Here is a 24033-nt window from a genome sequence, read left to right on the forward strand (position 1 = left end):
TCCCTTACCCAACAGAATGAAAATTATAAAAGAGCTTCTCCCCCCTGTCATAATGGATCTGCTGGTATTTGTAATCAAAGAAGGGATGCGTCAATACGTGAACGTAGCCAACATTGGATGCCACTTTCAACAGCTGTCAGGAGCTGCTCTGTGCAGACTGTAAACTGAGCCTGGCGTTGATGTTGTTGGCTCCATGTTGGATGGAGTCCGTGCTCTCTTTTCCCCCCGCTTTGATTCACTAGTGGATTCTGTGGTAGCCTAACAATCATCTGAGGAACCACAAGAAGCTTAAGGCCTTGCCTGCCTCCCCACCCACAGACCAACATGAAGCCACGTAAGCCTTAATTTAATTTCTTTGATGCTGTAACATGCAGCCTGACTTGATTCTGCTGCAGTCACAACACATTTTTAAACAAGCCCCTTTTGGCAGCAGAAATAATAATTTCCATTGTGTTCCTGCTATTCTTTTTCTTCAAAGAAATTTGAGATGACTGTTAGGTAGAGATATATGAGAGCTCAAATATTAATGCTTTGGGGTTGAAATTTCTCCCCCACTTCAATGCAAAATCTTTGGCACGTAAGGTGAAACCCTAGCCCCACTGAAGTGGATACGAGAATTGCCACTGACTTCAACAGAACCAGGATTCCATCCTGCCTGCATCTACCCCAAAAGGGAAGTTTGGGGTAAATATACCCGGAACGATCTACTGCCTAGACCGGTGTGCATGCAGGGTGGAGCTGGGGATTTTACCCAGTAGCATTATGCTCATTTCAACTTCATATTCAACTGTGAAATCAAGCTCTCGATTCTCTTTCAGAGAAGCTGCCGTTATTAATAAGTGCACCGCTGGCTGGCTGAAGGTTTCTTGAGCCAAGGAGTTTGGCAATTGGCTGAAATCTGGAAAACAGACCTTTTAAAGATGATGTGCAATTCCTGTGGTTCTGGGGGTTTCATTATCGATGCCAGAAAGGATGGTTTTCTAATGAAGAACTTATTATGTATTTAGCACCGTGAGATGATGATTTGCTCCAGGCCACACACTGAGTCCATGGCAGCGCGGAGATTAGATCACAGGAGTCACTGGCTCCTCGTCCTCTAGCTCATGTGCTCCACTAGCGGTGCAGCAGGTCTGCACTACCTCGGCTCTGGGGGTCATCAGGTTCAAATCCAGGCAGTGCCAGGGAGCCCTTTAGCCTTGGAGGTAGGCACATGGAGTTCCACTTGTTTTGTTCGGTCATGACATTTCAGAGGTGACATTAACAAAGCTCGTCACATGGACGGTGAAGGTTAGATTTTCAAAAGAGCTCCGCTCCCGTTTAGACACCAACATGAAGGGCTCAGCTCTCTGCAGCTGCGATAGTTCTCCATAGAACTGCTATAAGCGGAGTTCTTTTGAAAATCTGGCCCTAAAGATCCCTAACAGTAGTGGTTTGTCCTGGTGACTTTACCCCCAGCCACATCACCATGTTGTGTGCTGTACATCTGTTAGCTACCAGCCTCCCCACAAGAAGTGGCTGCATGTCAGTTGTAGTGCAAGTATAAAGTTTATGAAGCACATAAGGCTTCTTCAGGATGAAAGGCGCTATTGACGTAAAATATTATGAGTAGCTAGTAAACGAGCTCTTCAGTGCCTTTCTGGTTAACCATGTTTGGGCTATTGGTCATTTTACATTTACAGGCACAAGTTTGTAACTAGGATCCATCTTAGCGTTCAGCTAAGGCTCTCTTTTGCCTGTTTTACTTTGACACACAGAGCCCTGTTTCCATTGTGATTCTTCGCCCTGCCTCAGTAACTGCACAGGATTCCGGCCTTCAAATGGCAAAATAAACAGACCAAAGATGGGCAGGAATTTCACATGTGTTTGGGACAATCTACTTTTGTATGAGGAGTCTCTCTCTTGACATACAGTGCAGATATTAAAGGCCTGCCTATGTCACTGAATGTAACAAAACTCAGTTAAGCCTAATACATCCCTAGGAGGTAGACAAGTGGCCTCACCTCTATTTTACAGACAGGGAAATTATAGTATAGAAGCAGCAAATCACAAGCAGAGCTACGAATAGAACCTAAGAGCCCGAATTCCCCATCCCCCTGCTCTTGCTCCTACATGCACTGGACTACTCCTGAGAGCCATGGGAAGCTGACCGGCTGCACTGTTGTCTATCCGGCCTGGGGATTACAATGCTCCTTAAGTCTCACAATCTGTTGCCTCCTCCCCCTTTCTTTTGTTGGCCTCGTTGGGAGAGGAGACGGCCTCAGATAACCACTCACGCATCTTCCCCTGTGTTCTTCCCCCATAAGCACCGCCTCCGCCCAAGTTACAAAAGCAACAAGCCCCATTAGATGTGCATTCCTGGCGCTGCAGGAAAACCTGTTTGAACTAACATGCTGGGAACGACAGGGTCGTTCGTGTAAGAATATGATCCCCCTGCTCTGGACATCTCTGGACAGCTTCAGCTTACACTGACATCTTCTCTAAGGGCTAAATAAGGGGGGAAGGGAAGAGGAGGAGACAGAAGAAAAGAATGTGTATTAAGTAATTGGTCACATTCCTCTCTCTTTTCTCCAATCAGCTCACTTCTCTTCTCTTCCTATGTTGTTTAGCACCTTCCACCTCTCCCCGTTTCAGATGGGACCACACCAAATTTTGTCACTCCCCTCCTGCTCTAGCCCCTCCCAATCTATGATAATCCATTACGTGCAGCTGAACTGAGCCCTTAGAATTTTATATTCCCCAAAAAACAAAAACACGCACACACACACAAACCCACCTTCCCTCATGTCCTAACCACAAGTCAGGCTCTGCGCTGCACTTTTATGGTCACATTCCTTGTATGTCTCACTAAATATATATACTGTAATTACTTTTCACTGTAGATTTATGAGCCAGCTTTACTAGTCATTATTAGATTTGCTTGCTGTTGTGAGTGACATTTGAGAGTTTATGGGCTCTCAGCTTCATTAGTTCTATACTAGTGGAGATTGCCAAGATATTTTTTGCACAGTACATTTTTCATGCATCTCCTTAGCTGCCTCTCCAGTCTTGCTAACCAATCGCTATGCTTGGACATTTCCTGCTGCACGATTGCATCATTAAACACTGTTCCTCAAAAGCACAGTGCCTATAACGGTAATACTGTGCCTGTTCCTATCAGTTCATTACAGTCGTCAGTGCAGGGCTGCAAAAATTACACTCACCTAACAAAGCTAAAGGCCCTTTTGCTGCAAAGCACCATACCTTGTGATTCTGATAGGAGGTCACCGATATAAAGGATGTCTCTGGAAACACATGTGTGCAGAACGCTGTGTTCTTGGACCCAAAGGCGTTGTTTTCATCTGCTTTCACAATGTGCAGTCTCGGCTGGTATTTATGCATTGAATTAAGAATAATCTGAACAGCAAATAAAAACATGGCAAGTTTGTTAAAAGTAGTCAGAACCGTTCAAGTGGCGTCAATAATGCAATAAAATATTACTCAACAGCTCCAGCTGTGCGCTTTGATTTCCGAGAAAAACAAATATAACAGGTTGGTGTGCAGTCCCGAAACAGGCTTTAGGAATACATGACTGTACTTAACAACGGCCAGGACTGTGGCGTATCAGTGAAACTGCCTGTGGAGCTAAGGACCAGGGAAACATGGGGGCCACAGCCCAGGACCGAGGTGTATTAACAGAGCTGTATGGGGAATCCCTGCAAGGTTTGAGCTGTCTTGACAAACGTGCCTGGGGAAGCTAGCTCAGCCGCTTGCCTCAGCCCAGCGTTATCAGCCCTTCGCAAGCACTAGATTTACTCACGTTACAAATAAAGGTCTAGATTGGTTGCTGCCTTTAGTGCCAAAACATCCCGCCTCTGTTTTCTCCTTTATTACCCCTCCCCTCCCCCCGCACCCTTGCCTGTCTTCTTGGTGCAAGGCTTATTCCCCCTAACTATTCCTTCCCCCATTACATTCTCTATCATTGTCCCAGGGGGCCCATTCATCTCTAATGGGAGAGAGAGTCCCCACCCCCACCCCGTCTTTTCAAAATCCGTATTCCTTGCCACAAACACTGGTGCCCAAAGCTGCCTGGGAATGGCAAGGATCTGGCCTGTTTGATTTGGAGAGGCAAAAGATGCTGGTTCCACTCCCTTTGGAATCGGCTGGTTTGGTTAGCAAAACTTTCAGATTTTGTGCCCTTCAGTACTGACGCATGCAGGGAAAAAAAACAACAAAAAAACAAAAAAAACCCCAGAAGCATATTCTGCATTTCAGACAAAGAAGCAGGTACCGTATGGGACTTTAAAGTCTCCTCATCTGGCTGCACATAACTCTGCCCACAGTAGCTGGCTGCATCATATACCATTTAAATGTAATTTTTATTGTTGACATTTTCCAGACAACCTTCCCTCTCCCCCTCGCAGAAGAATGAGGAATTTTTGGCATTTTATCAGCTTTGCATCGTTTCTCTTAACTGTTTTGCTGCTATGTTGCAGGGCTCAGAATGTGAGAGGGTCAGCTTCGTGTTTGGTTTGTAGGTTTTGCTGTCCCTTCAGGAATCAACCAGTGGAAGCACAAACCCCTAGAGAAGCATGGGGCAGAGAGCTGAGGCGTTCCTGAAGAGGAGGTTTTCAGTTATTAGTCATCAGAGAGGAGCCCACACTGCAAAATCCAGTTTAGATCTGAACTTTCCCCAAATCAAGAGTGTTCAGTTCAGTTCAAGCTTCATCATCCTCATTTTACAGCTCCATAGAGCCCAAGGCCCGAAGGGACCATTATGATCATCTAGTCCAACCTTCAGGCTAACACTGGTCATAGAACAACTCTGAAACAATTCCTGTTTCTAACAGCACAAAGGGGCAAAGTGACTTGCCCATATCACACAGTGGGTCAGTGGCAGAACCAGAAATAGAACTTGAAACTGGGATTTTTCAAAGGGGGAAAAAATGAGGGACCCATTACATTTGGGGCTCCTTTGAAAAGCCAACCCTAAAGCTCCTCACTCCCACTCCAGTGCCTTATCCTCTAGGCCATGCTACCTCTCCTATAATGCATGTTTCAAGACCCTGCTTGAACCTAACTGGAACAGAGCCAAGGCAACAACTAAAGGCAGTATTACTCGGTTGTAGACCCTGATGGAGCATTCAGAGTTTGACCAGACAAGGATATTTTACAGAGACTCTGAAGGATATTGTTGTGACCATAAATACATCCAGAAGTTCATTTCGGAACTCAAACTCCATTATTGCTTAAGCTGCCCCACCTCACTTACGAGGTTTTGTATTTTTGTCCCTTGCTGCACCAATCTGAAAATTCACCACTGCTCAGAGACCTTACAGCACACAGACCAGGAAAGGAAACAGCCTCAGATTTGCCAGATCAAAGGTGATCCCTTTACATGAAGTGTGATGAATATACATGAGAAATGCAGAGGGTGGAGGTTAACGTGATTTAGTCAGTGGCCATGGACATGAATGAGGAACAGCTTTCAGCAGAGAGCAGAAAAGCACAAAAATCCAACAGCACAGAAGGGAAATGTGCCATTTTCTTGATAATAACATTAAAAAAGCAGTTTTTCCCATGGCCAAAGGACAAATTACACCTGCAAAAACTGCCATTTGTGTTTGCCAAAAAGCTGAAGCTAAAAAGAAATGCCTTTTCATTCTCTTCTTTCTCTTGCTCTCTCTTTTTTTATTATGGTTCCACTGAAAAATACATTCACTCATAACTCTCGCTGTAAGCACATTTATTAAATACCATCTCACATGTTATGCAGCAAGTTATCCTGTGTGATTACAGAGGTGCTTCACATTGAATTATAAGGTACTGGTAGAGAAGCAGGAGTTTAAGTGAATGATTGTCTCACCAGAATGTGAATTCAGTTAACCCTCCCCCTTGAAAGCAGACATATTTTAAACCAGTCTATTACATCTTTACCAGTCCCCAGTAACGTGACGCTAGAATCCAACAAGAATTTACAAGGTGCTGAATGCTCAGCCAGTTGAGAGGTCTGATTTGGCCTTATGCCCCATATTCCTTTATAACACTCATGGTATCCATGCAGGGCCGGTGCAAGGAAGTTTTGCACCCTAGGTGAAACTTCCACCTTGCAGGCCCCCGCTCCCAGCCCTGTGGCAGCTCCCCCACCCCACCCGCCCTGAGGTACCCCCTCTCCCCCCCGGCAGCTCTCCCCTCCCTCAGGAGCTGTGCGGCAGCTCCCCACCCCAGCTCACCTCTGCTCCGCCTCCTCCCCAGCGTGCTGCCCCCGCTCTAATTCTCCTCCCCTCCCAGGTTTGCGGCGCCAAACAGCTGATTGGCACCACAAGCCTGGGAGGCGGGAGAAGTGGAGCAGCGACGGCGTGCTCAGGGAGGGGGCGTAGCAGAGGTGAGCTGGGGAGGGGAGCCCTGCGGCAGCTCCCCCTCACCGTGAGGCACCCCCCGCCATGGCAGCTCCCCACCCCCCCGGCAACTGTGCGGCAGCTCCCCACCCCAGCTCACCTCTGCTCCGCCTCCTCCCCAAGCACGCCGCCCCCGCTCTAATTCTCCTCCCCTCCCAGGCTTGCGGCGCCAAACAGCTGATTGGCGCTGCAAGCCTGGGAGGTGGGAGAAGTGGAGCAGCAGCTGCGCTCAGAGAGGGAGTCTGAGCCGCACGTGTCAGCGTGCCACCAGCAGCCCAGCCCAGGAACACTGTAAAAAAAAAAAAAAAAAAAAAAATTGGGGGCACCGCTTTTTGGCCCCCCCCAAATCTTGGCGCCCTAGGCAACCGACTAATTTGCCTTAATGGTAGCACTGGCCCTGTATCCATGTCAGTCAAATGTTTTAAAGCCTGAGATTTTGTTCTGACATGCCAAATTACCAATTGATACCTCTTGGGGGAGGGATAGCTCAGTGGTTTGAGCATTGGCCTGCTAAACCCAGGGTTGTGAGTTCAATCCTTGAGAGGGCCACTTAGGGATCTGGGGCAAAATAAGTACTTGATCCTGCTAGTGAAGGCAGGGGGCTGGACTTGATGACCTTTCAAGGTCCCTTCCAGTTCTAGGAGATAGGATATCTCCATTTTGTGGTTATACGAAGACAACCATAAACAAGATATGACACAGTGAGGTAGAACAGTCAGCAGTTCCAATTAGAGAAGAAAAAGGAAAATCCATTATTACCCTTCTGACATTGCCAACATTTCCAGAGCCTCAGCCCCTTTTCTGAAGCTGTGCATGCGTGAGTTTTTGGATGCATCATTTTTTTCCTCGTCAAAAAGTTTTGCATGTACAAAAGCATGGAGTTGTGCATGCAGGTTGTATTTGCACACACAAATATTCCTTACTTATATTTGATTTAGGTTTTATGTGAACCACCCCCCAAAAAAACTTAAGCATGAAAAACTGTGCACGTGAAAATTTAGGGCCTGTCTCTATAAGCAGTTAACACGTGGCAAGCTGGGTGCAAATCTATCTTGCACTAGCCTGCTGTGCACCTACTGTCTGTGTGGACTCGGCTACGATGCCCTAAAAATACTGTAATGTGATTTGATCTGTTCCTGTTTCAAAGCGGGGTAGATCGAAGTGCACTACGGCACTTTTAGTGCATCGTAGCAGAGTCCACAAAGACCGCTGGTGCACAGCAGGCTAGTGCGAGATCGTTCATGATATGCTAGGATGGAAATCTAACTGTTTGTATGGACACTCCTTTAGGTACCTACAACTCAGACCGTGATATTAGCAGCTGCTGTTGAAAATACAGTCTTGTGTCATTGTCTAAAAATGCTCAAAACAAATGTAAAAAAATGCTACTTCTATGACCAATATCAGTGGAAATACTAACCTAAAGAATAAGAGATAATTGAATTGATAAGATAGAGCATATGACATATTATGCAGGATGCATATCAGAAGCATTGATAGAGTCAGGACTTTTACAGGCGGAATCCTTGGGCAATTCACTTAAGAGCTCTGTACCTTAATTTTCCCAATAGGGGATGATAATACTGAAATGATCTTTTTATATTTTCCTTCTCTTAAGTAGGTTGTGAAATTAATGTTTGTAAAATATAAAACATTATAATGTAGATTTTTGAAAATTATCTTTGCAGATCATTACTCAGTATATCATTAACTGAAATATTAGTTCCCAACAACAACAGGAAAAGTGTGTTTACATTATTGTCTGGAATGGTTAAAAATACACTGGTGAGAGACAAATATTTATAAGTCTATATGAATAAAACATTAGTATAGCAAGTTGAAAAACAGCACTTCTTAACTAGCATTCCAACATGCTATGCTACTAACTGTAACGGTCTCACTATACAAATATTGGATTTTACTCTTATCTCGATTAGATTGGTTGCTATCACTCTGAATTAAACGTGCAGTTGATCTTGTTGGCCATTTGTCCACGAGGAAGCACAATCCAGCTTCCATGGTATATAGTCTCACCTAGAAGGTTCAGAGCTATGCTCTATTTATTGTACTATTATCTTATTTTTAAAAAATTCAAAATCAGGTTAACGAAAGTGAGATAACTAAAGCCATATTTGGATATCTGATATTAGCCTGATTATGTAGCCACAGTTCTCAGTGAGGTTAACGGGTGCCTCATTTGCTCAGCATCTGTGAAAAATCAAGTCATTTTTATTTAGGTGCCTAAAATCTAGAAGATTTTGGGTGGGATTTTCAAAGAGCTCTACGTAAGTGAATAGGTGCTTTTCTAGACCTATTAAGAGAGGGTCACTTAGGTGGATCTTGAAAATCCTACTTACAGTTGCCGAACTAGGCACTTAAATTCTAAACATTGAGCTGTCAATTCTTATAGATCATTTTAGTCACTAATATAATATACTGTCTATTTATATAGGGACTTGTTTGGTCCCCATCACTGCAACATCCATGGTTGCTTGGAAAACCAGTAAAAGGCAGATTGAGGCACAGTCTCAGATACACCATTCTTTCAGAAAACAAAATGGCTGACTCAGCATGCATATGCTGGGCCTTTAGTGAGACCAGGGTCAGGCCCTCTTATTAAGAGAGTTTTACAGGTACGTATATCACATTCATATCTTTTAATAAAGCATATAGGGTCAATTACCTCCCTGGTATAAGTCCATTGCCATGAGGGGTGAACATGGTATACAGTGACTTGTGTTCTTCAGTATGAGAAATATTACCGTTGGCAACAGAAAAACTTTCCTGAATTGTGGAATCATGCTCAAAGTTGATCACAATCCCAATAACTTTTCTATCATTTGGGCAATATTTTACAGCCATTTTCTTCAAAGACAGTCATTTTTTACACACACACACACACACACACACACACACACACACACACACACACACACACACACACACCCCTGTTGAGTCGCACTCCCTTTGTGCCAGTGCTTAAGCTGTGTGCTAAAGTGGACATTTTACACACACGTATCAAGAGTCATATCAATTTTATAGTCTCCCAGCCTAGCATTCCATGAGCCTTTCATGACAAAGCCTTATTTCGACTCCTAAAAACAATAGGAGCTTAAGCAATGTCTTTTTCCCCCCCTCCCATTCACTGATCACGTGGTTGGCAGCTGGAATTTAAACTTTAATGTGGCTCAATTAAATAATCCTTTTTCTTGTATTCTCTAATCAAAAGCAACAATTGGCAAAAAACAAATGGCATCATTTGCTCCATTCATTTTCTTTTCTCTAGGAAAACATTGCTTTGCGGCCTAACCCTGCAAGATGCTGAGTAGCATCAGCACCACGGCTTGAAGGTGTTTGGCACTTTGTAGGATTGGGCCCTTCGAGTGAGAGCTTAGGTATACACGGGGCCTGCTCACGGTAATGCAAACTCTCCCTCTACTCATTGTAACATGTATTAACTTTCACATGACATTTTGGGAGTTGATTTAACAGAGCTTGCTGTTTCTCCAAGGTATCATGTATCATGTGATGCAGGGGTTGTCATGGCAATTGCCCTTTTTATATTGAATAGTAAATAACTGCGTAAAAGCTGCATAATTTTATGGTTGGTCCCTCGGGATCATGCAATTAATGTCAAATCTTTCATTTTAATGTATTTTCTATTTCTTTCTTCCTTCTATTCTCTTTGAGTATTAGAGCAAAGGAGGGACATGTTCTTCAATGGTTCTGTCCGTTAAGTTGGGCCTCAAACAGGTATGTAATAAAAATGACCCTTTTAATTTGTGCATAAAGAAAAACGGTGTCTAAACAAATCAGAGCACAAAGCATATAGGGACAAAATCAGAAAGCTAAGGCACAAACTGAGGTACACCTAGCAAGGGACATAAAAAGCAATAAAGACGAAGAGGTTCTTTAAATATATTAGGAGCAAGAAGATGATGAAGGAAAGTAAGTCCTCTATTTAGGTCGGAAGGAGAGCTAATAACTGATGACATCAAATGCCGACGTTGCTTCAGTCTTCACTAAAAAAAGATAATGGAGACAGATACTCAGCACTATTAATATTAACCACAACGGGGAAGGAATGCACGCTAAAGTAGGGGAAGAACAGGTTAAAGAATATTTAGAGATGTTAGATGTAGTTAAGTTGGCAGGGACTGATGAAATTCATCCTGGGGTACCTCAGGAACCAGCTGAAACAATCTTGGAAGTGTTAGCAATGTTCTTTGAGAACTCATGAAGGATGGGTGTGGTCCCAGAGGACTGCAGAAGGGCAAACATAGTATCCATCTTTTAAAAGGGGAACAAAGAGGACCCTAGGAATTATGCACCACTCAGCCTCATTTTGATACCAGGAAAGATACTGGAACAAATTAACAATCAGTTTGTAACACCTAGAGGATTATGGGGCTATAAGGAATAGCCAGCATATATTTGTCAAGAAGATCTTATGCCGTACCAACCTAATTTTCTTCTTTGATAAAGTTTCGGGTCTAATGGACCTGGAGTGGAGAATACACTTATAAAATTTGCAGATGACACCAAGCTGAGAGGGGTTGCAAACACTTTGGAGGACAGGATTAGAATTCAAAAAGACCTTGAGAAATTGGAGAATTGGTCTGAAATCAACAAGATGAAATTCAATAAAAATAAGTGCAAAGTACTTCATTTAGGAAGGGGAAGAAATCAAATGCACAAATACTAAATGGAGAATAACTGGCTAGGCAGTAGTACTGCTGAAAAGGATCTGGGGATTATAGCAGATCACAAATTGAATACGAGTCAACAATGATACAGTTGCAAAAAAGGCTAATATGATTCTGGGGTGTATTAGCAGGAGTGTTGTATGTAAGACACAGGAGGTCATTGTCCCACTCTACTTGGCACTGATGAGGCCTCAGCTGAAGTACTTTGTCCAATTGCATGCACCACACTTTAGGAAAGATGTGGACAAATTGGAGAGAGTCCAGAGGAGAGCAACAAAAAAATCTTGGGAAAAGATGACTGAGGGAGGACCTGATAACAGTCTTCAAATATGTTAAAGGCTGTTATAAAAAGGACTGTAATCAATTGTTCACCATGTCCACTGAAGGTAGGACAAGAAGTAATGGGCTTAATTTGCAACAAGGGAGATTTAGGTTAGTTATCAGGCAAAGCTTTCTAACTCTAAGGGTAGTTAAGCTCTGCAATAGTTTTTCAAGGGAGGTTGTGGAATCCCTGTCATTGGAGGTTTTTAAGAACAGGTGGGACAAATGCCCATCAGGGATGAGGTAGGTTTACTTGGTCCTGCCTTCTGCACAAGGGGCTGGACGGAATGACCTCTCGAGGTCCCTTTCAGCCCTACATTTCTATGAGTCTATGATTTTTGTGAAGGTTTTAGTTTCAGTGAATTGACTCTGATCTGAACCCTCATGCCCCAAACAACAGCACAGGGCATTGTTGCCAGTGCACATAAACCACACATTGCCACTCGAGGTTTTTATAGTCCATATTTAAGTGCTACAAAAAAAGCATCACCTGTTGCCTGCTTCACTTCTTAAACATGTGTGCCCCCAACAACCCTTTTTCTTTTGTTCAGTTCTTTCAAAGGCCTCTTTGCTTCCCTGGCCTGCTGTAGACCTCACAGTTATTTTTAAGTGTCCCTGAAAGGTGAGCTGGGATAAAATATGCTCCAGCATAAAAAGCAAGTGTCTTATGGGCGCCATATGCTCAGAGAGTAGAGCCCTAATGCCAGGGCTAAATCATGAGCGTTCTGTCTATTCCACATGGCCCAAGCCCTGAATCCTTCCATGCTGTTTCCTTTCACACTAACACTGGAGCAAGCAGAAAAGGAGGAGTCCGCCCCAAGTGATATATGTGACCTGACAATTTACAGAGCGAGAAACAGAAAGTGGAGAACCTTGGGAAAAGATTCAACAGGAAAGCAAACAAATTGTTCCTTCTAGAGGGCCAAAGCCAGAGGTCCTCATTCAGTCCTTATTCCATCTAACTTCCATTGCAGTCCACGGGAATTTTGACTGAATAAAAACTGAGTAAAGGCCATAAGATGTGGCCTTGGTGGCAGCGTTTGTGGGGGGAGATGAGTCTTCAACAACACAAATCTTTTTTTTTCAGAATGTAACAAACAGAGCAAATGCTGAGGTCCATATGCAGGCAAAATTCCCATTAAATAATATGACTAGAATTTGGCCTTATGTCACCAATAGGAGCAAAGGCACTATGCAAATCTTGACATCTTTCACTGATTGCTTATTTAGGCAAACTTCCCATTGAAGAGTGAATGAAGGCTCTGATTCTATATTAAGAAAAAAACCTGAACTTCCTTAGATTGATTTAAAACAACAGTGTTACCACAAAAAACACCTAATACATCAAATATAAATTCTCATCCCAAGCCATATAGTTTAAACTCAACCAGGAATCACACCAGCCATTTCTTATCTATGTAAATAAATGTCACGTTATCATCTACTCATCCCGATCGGTCCCATATAATATAGCAGCACAAGGCTCAGTTCTTTTTCATAGGCACAAAGCAGACAATATAAAAGTTCAACTTGGCCTTTATAATTCAATATCTCTACATCCCTGGGATCAGGTCAGTTTCAATACAAAAAATGAGACAAAATAAAATCCCTCACACAGATATTTCTACTGGCAGAACCAACCTAATAAGCAACCCAAAAGACTGAACTGGGCAGCCAAACACAGTGCTAGACAGAAATGTATTCACATCAGAAACAACAGATCATGGAAAAGTGAAACTAACTGAAGTATAAACTACCAGAGAACAAGGACATCAGGTGAGTCTATTGTTAAGGATGTCAGGACACATTCAGCATTGGTGTAGGTAGGTACAACAAATATATGGAGCTGTGCCCTTTTATGCAAGCAGTGAACTTGGCCCAAAAAGTTTTCACAGCTTTATCACTAAGCCCAAAATAAATGCTGAATGGTGCACGTGCAAAATTTCTCCAGAAAGGGGCATGTGAATGTTGTTGGTAAAATATGCACCTAAATTTACATACCAGGTCCCAGATAGGAAACATTTCCTGTCCCACAAGTCAACGTAGAACTGCAAAAATTAACTAACCATCTAACTTTATAAGATTCAGACTTTTAGAAGATGAATAGGCTGTTGACATGATTAAATGTGCTGAGTGCACCGGACAACGAGACAGAAAATGCAAAAATCAATTTAATAGATAAATGAGAGAGAAGTCCCAAAGGTAAGAAAAAGCAACGCCTTGCAGAAAGAGTCCAATAAAAACAGGTGGGGAGAAATTACAGACCTGATCAGAACCAAACAGCAAAGCAAGTTAAAGAGGTCCAAGAAGATGCAGATCAAGAAAACTGCAACTGATAGCTCATCTAAAATGTCCCATAACATCAAACTGCAGCAGTCCTCTTCTCACAAAACAAAATGCATTTAAAAAAAGACAAGGGAATTAAAGAGCAACAAACCACCAGCAAGGGAATGAACAACAGAGGTATGTACAAAGATCTTTGCAGTCAGAAGACAGGTGAAAAAAAATACAGTAAAGAGACAAAATCCCAAACAGTGTGAAGAACAAATGCACCTCTGAAATGCTGAGCTTTCAGGGGGTTAAGATACATCTCCAATTATTTAATTTCAGGGGAGTTTTTTATTTAAAAAATAACAAACAACTCTGTTGTGATGCATTTGCCCCCTTGCAGTTTTCAAATGTCACTACATGCCTATGAAAGAGAGTCTGCCATGGTACTGTTTGTTCAGAGCCGGTTTGAGGTTGATGAAAAACTCTGAGACAGCCTGAACTATGCTGTGCCTTTGCAGCCAAGCTAACCTCAGTGTCTCTCTGTAGCAAAGCCTGTTTAATGTGGCAGTTCCCCCAAAACTGTCTGGTTTCAGTAGAAGTCTTATTATCACAACCACTTCTTAAAGGGCTCATCACTTTAGTTCCTGTGTGCTGAGAAGCACGGTCAGAAAACCCTCCACAATAAACCAGGATAATCACCTGAGTTCACACTGGCTTTTCCTGGAGATGGTTATTCCACTGAGATCAAGGGAAATGAACCCTTGGTAGGTCAAAAACCACCATGAAGAAATAGTTTAAAGGAGTAGGATGTCCCTTTAAGAATGTGAATATCCTAACTATGATTCTGCCCACTCCACCCCCATGTATCAAAAGGCTAATTGTGCAGATTAAAATACTACTAATAATTGGTACATTGTGGTTGAATGAATACTCTCAGTGTCTTGTATGTAAACTGACCCTCACCCTAAGAAAAATGCTTAGCACTCCTCTGCAAAGTACTATCCAAATGTTAACACTTAGTCCTGCCAACACCCTGGAGGAGTACTATAGCATTACCATCCACCCATTTTACAGATGGTAAACTGAAGCTTGAGTTCAGGTGACTTTCCCAAGGCTTAGAGGAAGCCGGAGCTAGGATTAGAACTCAGGAGATCCAGGCTCCCAATGCTGTTATTGCCTCTCTCCATACATTAATAGCTTCAACGGAAGCCACTTTTAGAGGTAGATCCAAGCCACACCTCTGCAGGTGTAAATGGACCTGCCTGCAGTGGAACTGGAGCAGTTCTATTGCCTGGACATGGGGATGATTTGGGGAGCCTACGCTTGGGTTGCACACAAGGTGAGCACTGCCGACTAGTTCAGCTGACATAGCTGTGCAGGGCAGTTATGGAGACATTACCACCTTCCTCCAGCCATTTCCATCACCCTGCCATAAAAGGATATGGGTGGAAATGGTGGCTCGGTAGCTGTTCAATAGCCTAGGAGAAGGATTGTTTTCCCCCTTGGGCCACATCCAAAGCCTGTTAAAGTAAATGAAGAGACTTGCATGGATTTCAGTGGACTTTGGACTAGGGACCAGACTCAGTTTCACAGCCTGTATTCTGGGACTGGGCTTTGGCTCGTGAGCTGGTATTATGTATTATTTGTACGTGGTAGCAGCTAGGAGTCCCCAGTCACGGACCAGGACCCCTACTGTGTTAGGTGCTGTATAAACACAGAGCAGACAGACAGTCCTGGGCCCAAAGAGCTCGCAATCGAAATATCATTGTGGACGGAGATGTGGGGAAACACCCAAATGGAATGAAAGTCAGTGCCCTGCACATTTTAATTCTGGTCGGCTTAGACATAAACTGGTCTCTCAGGGAAAAAAATAATTCACTGTGGGCCTGATCCAAAACCTAGTGAAATCAATGAGAATGAGAACCTGTCAGAGAATTCCTTTGCAACAGTCTGTAAGCACTCTCTCACCCAGACCTGGACGAAGAGAACTCATAGACATTCTTCAAATCTTTAAAAGACAATGGAATTCCATTCATAAGGATCTAAACTAATAGAAATATTTGTTAGGTCTCCCTTAATGCTCTGTATTAACCTTCTGCAAGAATAATAATTATGTAGTCCTTTTTAATAAAGACATATTTTTGTAGAATTACCAGATTACAGATAATATTCACTAAATGAATTAACAGATCGTGGTTAGTGTTCTGAAGGAGTAATTCTAATTTTTCATCTGGAACCAGTAGCTGGATGGGTATTGTAGCCTGAATAAATCAGTAATTTTAGTGGATACCTTACTGTTGTGTCAGCGTTCTGACTCTCAAGTTTAAAAAATATTTTGTACTTTCAAAGAAAGTGTACGTTGCTACCAGTCATTTACACGGCATTAGGAAGGAAAGTCCCAAATCTGTCAAAATAATGAGCTTGTTAGATCACAAACCAGCCTCGGGACACACATAAATCAGAGGTTCTGTTGGGCTGATTATCTGTGCATGTAAAGTTTTGAAATACATAAAGGTCTCACTCTAGAAGGAGGGCTTTTACCTTTAAACATAAATGGCTTAAAAGGATTTCTTTAGGATCTGATCAACTCTATCGCTGAATATCACAGGCACTTGCTCACTTCTCATTAGGGTGACCATATGTCCCTTTTTAAAGGGACAGTCCCATTTTTGGGGCTGTTTTTCTTATATAGGTGTCTATTATCCCCCACCCCGTTTTTTCCACAGTTGCTATCTGGTCACCCTACTTCTCATAGACTCACAGACTTTAAGGTCAGAAGGGACCATCATGATCATCTAGTCTGACCTCCTGCACAATGCAGGCCCCAGAACATGACCCACCCACCCCTATAATAGACCCCAAATCTCTGTCTGAGCTACTGAAGTCCTCTGAATCCATATTCAGCACGAGTATTTTTCAGTCGAAAAGCCTGATGTAAAACACAGGCCTTTCCTGATAAAAAATTGCTCTGACAGAAAAAAGGTGTAGCATTAAGGGCTTCTCTGCACTGGGGACTTGGGTACCAATACAGACTCCTAGTGTAGACACGTTGCACTGATGTACAAGGTCACTTGCACCGGTGCAGTTTAGCCTGTGCAAGTCACTTTTTGTACTTGTGCAGTGTGTATCAATACAAGGGGCTTCCACCGGTGCAGTTACATTGGTGTGGCTCCACCAGCACAAAAGTCCCCGATACAGACAAGCTCCACAACTTGTGAATTGACTGAGGTATAAACTGAAGCACAGAGTGGGGAAGCAGTTCACCCAAGCAGTTCTGTTCCAAGCTCACGCAAGAAATCTATGGCAGAGCTTGGAACAGAACGCAGGTCTCCAAACTCCTAGCCCTATGCCTCAGCCACAAGATCTTCCTTCCTACCTACACAGGTTCTTGACTAAATTAAAAAAAAAAAAAAAAAAAGTATGAATCTTCCTAATTGTTTGCTCTAAACCAGCAAGGCTGAATCCACACGTCCTGAGTCACCTGCAATGAAGAGCTGCCGAGCAGCATATTTATTTGCCAACTGTTCGCCATCCAAAATAAACATTTGCAAATGCCCAAGTGCAGCAAACTCCTTCCTCACCCATCTGCAAAGCTCCCAAACAAGTGCATCAGCAGCAACTTTTGACAAGCACCTCAACCCGAGAACCTCCCCTGGTTGTTGAATAAATATTTCAGTGTCCAAAGAGGCAAAACACAGGTTGGAGGCTAATGGGAATAGTTAAAACATATTTAATTAACTCACTCTCTCCTTCCCCACAGACGTCTCAGGGCTCATCCACATGAGAGAGGCACACTGATTTAACTAAAGGTGCAATTTTAAATTGATTTGAACTGATGCAAACTCCTGTGCGGATACCTATTTCAGCTTTTTTTTTTTTTTTTTTTGGTTTAGGTTAGGAGTCAGTTTAAACTAAACTGAAATAAAGCACTCAAAATTAAACAAGTCTCCCCACACAGGGGTTTTCATCAGTCTAAGTTAGATAGCGCAACTTTCTCATGCGGACAAGCTCTTAGAATGTGAATTCTTTCAGACAGAAACTGCCCCTTGTTATGCTTGGACAGCACCTAGTATACTGCGGCCGCTATTCATAATCCAAAGAATTGACAACAGCTGATAATTTACCGACTTGATCAGGAGTCTTCACCAAAGAGACAGCAGTGAATGTTTTAGGGGGTCAGTTGTTCAGTCTGTTAATAGCTCATAGTCAGAATCTGACCATTTTCAGAGCATAGTCTAAGGGCCTGATCCCACAATCCCTTACTAACACAAGTAATCGTCAGTCCTACCTCACGGAGTTCAGAGAGCGAGCTCAAGTCTGCAAAGCTTCAAAGTCTTTTTATTACAATGAATCAGTTTAACTAATTTACCTAATTAGGCCTCAGGCCTGCACACGCTTAGCTTTATGAACTCAGTGGGCCTATGCCTGGATAAAGGTAAATATATGCATAAGTTATTTGCAAGATCAAGGCCTTAATCAGGTACTGAAGTGCAGAGAATCCGGGCCTGGATTTACTTACTAAGGCATTCAGTGAGGGGACTGTAAATGATTTGCCTACTCATTTAATTATTTTTAAAGAAGATACCAGATGTGTAGCTGCCAAGGTAGAGCCATGTTCAAAGTAAATGAGCAGATATGCACTGCACACTGAACCCCCAAAGATGGAAGTCTCCTAAACAATTATAAATGGAGGCTGGGGATGGGAGCAGGGCGGGAGCCTAACAATTTCTTTTGCTTCACAAGTGTCTGCGGTAAGCACTCCTAGACTGTGCTTGTAGGGATGCCAATTGTGGTTGGACGTATTCCTGGAGTTTTCATCACATGACATAATCTTTAATGAAAGATTAATCTGTAATTCCTGGAGTCTCCAGGACAATCCTGGAGGGTTGGCAATGCTGTGTGCTTGTGAGACAAGTCCGTGAGCTAAGCCTGAAAAAAATCAACCCCCCAAAACTTCGCTGGGAAGTGAATAGACGGGGAGATGTAAGGACATTTTTTCAAATGATGCGTTTGCCAAAAAGTGTGAATGCAGAAATGGAGTAGTTCAAAGCAGAGCTATTTTGCAGGAAGACAGCAGACGTTGTCTGCAAGGAGGCTATGAGAGCTCTGCATGTCACAGCACGTTATAAAGGGATTACTTACACACACACACAAAAGCTGCAGATTAGGGCAGGGCACACTAGCTTTGTGACAGAGATTCTGCAGCAAGCCGGGCCGTGCATTTAGGATCACTCACTTAACAGTTCAGTCTCCATGTGCGGAGATTGGGTGGGCTGGTATCAAACCCTGCGTTTACATACCGGGTTGACACGAGCCGTTTCCCTTGAACTAACAGGCCTCAACAGCAGCCTGCTCTGGCCCTCTTTCTGGGTCACTCTGTGCACCACAAAAGAAAGTGACTGCAGCATGAGGAAACAGACCCGCAGTGGTTTTGAGGTTTTAGGAAAATCAAAGACAAAAGAAAATGGCAGGCTCGCCTTAGGGAGCAGGAATAGAAGGCAAACAAGCAGCGTGGGTTTGATGACCTGTTTTTAGGGAGCATTACGAGATAGTTTGCGAATACTTTGAGAGCAAAGTCCTAGAAATTAAAAGCGATTATTATTAATTTAGTAATATCTGCATAGCAGTAGTATCCCTTGACCCCAGTCAAAACTGGCACCTATGTTGTGCTAGGGACTGTACAAACACATACAAAGTCACTGCCTCTGCCCCAAAGAGCTTTTGTTCTAAAGGTTGGTCTATAACTGTACCAATTAATCTGGAATAAAGTAGGGTGTGAATTCAAAGCAGATTAACCTGATTAAATTAATTTGGAATAAAGCACTTTTATTCTGGAATAAGAGCGCTCACACATGGAGTTAATCAAGAAGGGTTAAATCAGGAATCACTATTTTTCCTCCCTTGGTATCCTGCTGTCAATTGAATTGTCTCGTTAGACTGACCTCACACTTGGTAAGGCAACTCCCATCCTTTCATGTATTTATACCGGCTCCTGTATTTTCCACTCCATGCATCTGATGAAGTGGACTCTAGCCCACGAAAGTTTATGCCCAAATAAATTTGTTAGTCTCTAAGGTGCCACAAGAACTCCTCGTTGTTATTTCAGAATAGCTCCTGGTGTAGACAAGCCCTATGAAGTGTCAGTGAAGGTGTAATAGACGCAATGAAATATCCTGCATTGCTAGGAAAAGTCTGACTAGCCCAGTACATGGTCCTGCCTTCCTTCATATGCCTATAAAAAAAATTAAAAGTTTCTAAAGCACCTAAATCCTATTTTCAAAAGTGATTTAAGTTCTTAAGTGCCTAAGTCCCACTTGGATTTAGAGGCTTTTGAAAATGGGACCTAGGTACCTTTGAAAATTTTACTCCAGGCATTTTTCTTTAGCATACACTGTACTAAAATCGTAGATAAAAGGGCAGTCTTAGAGGACAGATTACATGAGGAGAGAGGGCCAAATCCTGATTGGTGTTGATCGTGATTATAGTCAATGGCACTACAACGACATACGCTAGCCGAGGATCTGACCCAGAGAATCTAAATAGAGTCCCCGTCATATTCTGAATGTGTTCTCGGAATGACAAACAAAATGTTTAATAAATGGGGAAAAAAGCAAAAAACTACCACTCAGTCTGTTAAATACAGTGTTAAAATTGCACAGTTAAAATTACAAAAAAGGGCCAGGAAAAGCAGATGCTGAATGTTCCAACAGTAACACTAGATATCCTGGGTTTTTTTTATGACCGCATTGAACGTCCTGTAAGTTTTACAGTATACATTTTACAACATAAACAGTAATATATTAAGATGCACAGTTACGCGGGGGTTGGGAGAAAAAAATGGGATGTGTGCAAAGCAGTCAAGTTACTGCTGCCGCTGAGACCTTAACATTGACATTTTCCGAAGATGAAAATTTTCGCCATGCAATCTTTAGCGTAGTTGCTTGCATTTAATTTCCATGGTGTTTTTTCCCTAAAGAAGAGAGTGTGGGGGGGTGTGGGGGAGGAAGCCTGCGCTTAATAATGTAAGCATTTAAATGGTTCTGATTAGTCTTTGAAGTTCACACACATTTCATTGGGGTCAGTAGGTTGGAGAAGGGGGTCAAGTTCCCAACTTTGCTTGACTGTTTTCTGTAAAGCTGGGTTATCAAGGCATCACATTGTGATGACTGGGAGCTTTGCAACATTGACATTTAGAAATGGGAAGATAGTTTAGAATTTGCATAAAGTCATCAAAGGCATCAAAAATTTTGGACAGACCCTCAAATGACCAGATCTGCACTATTTTGGGGACCTACAGCATTCTGCTTTCCCTATGTTATTGCAAAGTGGATTTGCTTATTCAGGGTTTTGTTTGTTTTAGAATTTTATTGTGTTTCTGTTGGACTTATACAATCTCCCTGTGCAGAGTGTCCCATCAGCAGCCCTTATTTCTGCTCAAGCCAGTCAGGGAGAATGTGCAAAATTTGATTTCGCAAAGAGCTTTCTTAGGTTCTGTTGAAACCTTGTGTGCCATAGAACTGATCCACATGCACTGTAGTCATTGGAAAGGCTGCTATTAACTTCATTGGGCTTTGGGAAAGACCCCCAGATCAGTATGTTTAAAAATAATTTCTCTCTCCAAATGAGTTGTAACTTTTGTCTATTTCAGGACAAGAGCACTTGATTTTGGGGTGGGGGCTGTTTGTTTGTTCTTTACTCACTATAGGATGCTCTGAAATGCAAAGCATTAGTATTAGCCTCTGTTCCCATTGACATTAATGGCAAAACCCTTATGGACTTAAATGGGAACAGAGTTCTGCCATGGGGCCAGGATTGAACCCTTCAGGGCAGATCCTTGTGTGATGTAGTTTGGACAATTAACATTGTGCCTACCTCATGATTGTGGAGCGATGGCATCTTACCCCAGCTGAAGATCTGACTATTAGCATATGGCTACATGCTTAGTTTGAGCAAGACAGGCCCACTTCCCCTTCACTTTGCAATCCTATCAGCATCCCCCACACTGCCCCTCCCAACACCGGGGGTATTTCAAGGAGCAGCCGGTAAAAATCATATGTTGTTATGCAAAGCCAATGCGCTGACTTGTGTTACTAAGTGCTTGAGTCCACTAAAATTAAAAGAATTCTACAAATCCTAAAAATCTAACATTACTTTTTCTAGTCACTGTTGTTTATTTGTACATGTCCTTCAACTTGCAAAGCGAAAACTAGACTGGTCAGGATGCTGTATTTACCGACGCGGGCGCACACACGGCTGGCAGTCTGGAAAGGCCAGTGTTCTAAGCTATTAAACGTATTGTGGTGATAACGGTGAACTTCCCAGTCCTACATCTGCAATACACAGGAATTAAGAGTTTCCAAATAAAATACTCCATCTTTTATAGGAGTGCCCAAGCCAACTGGGAAAACAACAAGCTTATGTAACCTGTTTCTGAGTGCTCTGCATGCCCTGTGCATCAAAGGCTTTGGCTGAAACATCTGAAAACACTGACTTGAAATTTCCATAGAGAGAGTAGAAGCTGAATAGCACCACGCAGATGAATAACTGAACAAGTCACGCATGGCACTTCCAGAGGCCAATGCAACAGCACTAAAGCAGTTAGCGGGGAGTGCTGGATCTGGTATCGTTAAAACGTCTTCATTCTCAATTACATAACAGAAAAAAAGAAATGCTACTAATAATTATAAAAAAGTTAATTAATTAGAGGCCACTCCTAAGTGGAGCCCCAGAGCCAAGCCGGCTTGAAATCTGAGGAAGTTCAGACTCAGATGCAATAACGTTTCCAGAAACTTACGTGTCCGAACGGATCGAGGTGATTGTTAGTGAGCTTTAGCTTCTGAAACGACACCAGCTGCCGCATCCAGTGAGCGCCGGTGGCGGGCGAGTCCGGATGAACATATAACCGCCCAGGCATCGCGGGCTCCGCTTTCCCAGCCACCATCCTGTGAGCAAGGCACTTATGGGTTACATCTTCCTGGCCAATTAGTACTTCACAACAATTCATTGCCTAACTGAACCTGGTAACCATCTTACAAATCGTGAGCTACTATCTGTATTCTAAGATGGATTTGGCCCGGACAGATTGGCCTGGTGGAGAAACACAAGAAGTCTAGGATGCTGCTGCTGCTTCATGGATCTGGGAAGGATGAAGCAAAAAGAGGGGCAGGGAACACAGGCCTCTTTTCTCGTTTTTGCAGTTCTCATTGCCTGGGCAGGGTTTTCCCTGGACACATAATATTGTGTGAGTGAGTACATGGCAGCTGTATGAGAACTGGCTATGGGCAAGTCCTGTCTTTGCCACTCAGAGGTCCCTGAGCATGGGGGAAACCGTATGGCTCCACTGTGCAGAGGCAGGATCCAACATCACTCTGGGGGGACTCCCTTCAGCCTTGGGAGGAGGAAGGCATTTGGGGAAAGTGCAGGGGGCAAGTCCAGGGCTGGATCCAGGTAGCAGGGCTGCAAGAAGACCAGAGGCTACTGTAGCTCCTAAGGCTGCAATGCCAGCTTGGTAGAAACTCTTGGGAAGTGATTCCTTCCTCGCCAGCCCCTGTGGAAGCCCAGTTCTCAGGCTGCAGCTGGGACACGGATTTGTCCTCACATTCCCCCTGCCAGCCACCTTTGTTCACATGTCAAAAGCTTGGTTAGTTTTCATGGATTTAATGCTCTAATACAGCATGTGACAGTAACTCTCCCCTTACTGTGTATTGTTCTTATGCTATAAAACATCAGTAAAAGCAGTATTACCAAAAACAGCAGAGCCTTTCCAACAGCAATAAAACATGGAAAGGGAAAACAGTTCTAGTGATTGGCCAAAGTTAAATTAAAAGAGTTAACATCATCTAGGACTTAATGGCTAAAGCAAAGAATTTGCCCTGGGTTGCGTCAGGTTCCCAGTGAATACGACTCCCATCCTACAAGGACTCCAGAAACAAGCATTAGCTCAAAAGACAATTAAAAAATGAGAACAATGCCCTAAAATGTGCGTGTAGATTACATTTGTATGGGATCTCACTCCCTTCAAAGTCAATGGGAGTTTTGCCATTGACTTAGAAACAACGTCGACAATTAGTGGAACAGATGAAGCTCCAGACAAAGAAAGCAGGAGGATTCTGGGAAAGGCACGGCATATTTTCAGCAAGGAGAGATTTTCAGGTGACAAGATGCATGAGATTCCCATGGGCAGGAAAGTAAATATTAAACCTGGCTTCATGCTGAGTGGTCTTGCTGTCATTGAGAGAGGGCGAGAGGAGAGACAAAGGGGAAAAAATCTGGAGAATAAAGGGGGGGTGGGGTGGGGAGGAGAATAAAAATGGCTCCAGAACTGGGCTACATTGGACTGACCAATTCCACTTGTCCTCCCT

The 24033-nt window shown here is 43.1% G+C and overlaps 1 protein-coding gene across 1 annotated transcript in view; it reads right to left on the reverse strand.

Moving 5' to 3' along the window:
* The window catches only part of TBX4 (T-box transcription factor 4), a 51535-nt gene that overhangs the window by 8142 nt on the left and 19360 nt on the right, over nt 1-24033 (reverse strand). The window contains exons 4-5 of the mRNA XM_034752600.1: nt 22467-22614; nt 3241-3393 (exon numbers count right to left, since the gene is read on the reverse strand). Of these exons, the coding sequence (XP_034608491.1) occupies nt 3241-3393; nt 22467-22614 (301 nt within the window). The remainder of the gene's footprint in view (nt 1-3240; nt 3394-22466; nt 22615-24033) is intronic.

Source organism: Trachemys scripta, chromosome 18 (assembly GCF_013100865.1).
Source record: "Trachemys scripta elegans isolate TJP31775 chromosome 18, CAS_Tse_1.0, whole genome shotgun sequence".
Taxonomy (NCBI): domain Eukaryota; kingdom Metazoa; phylum Chordata; order Testudines; family Emydidae; genus Trachemys; species Trachemys scripta.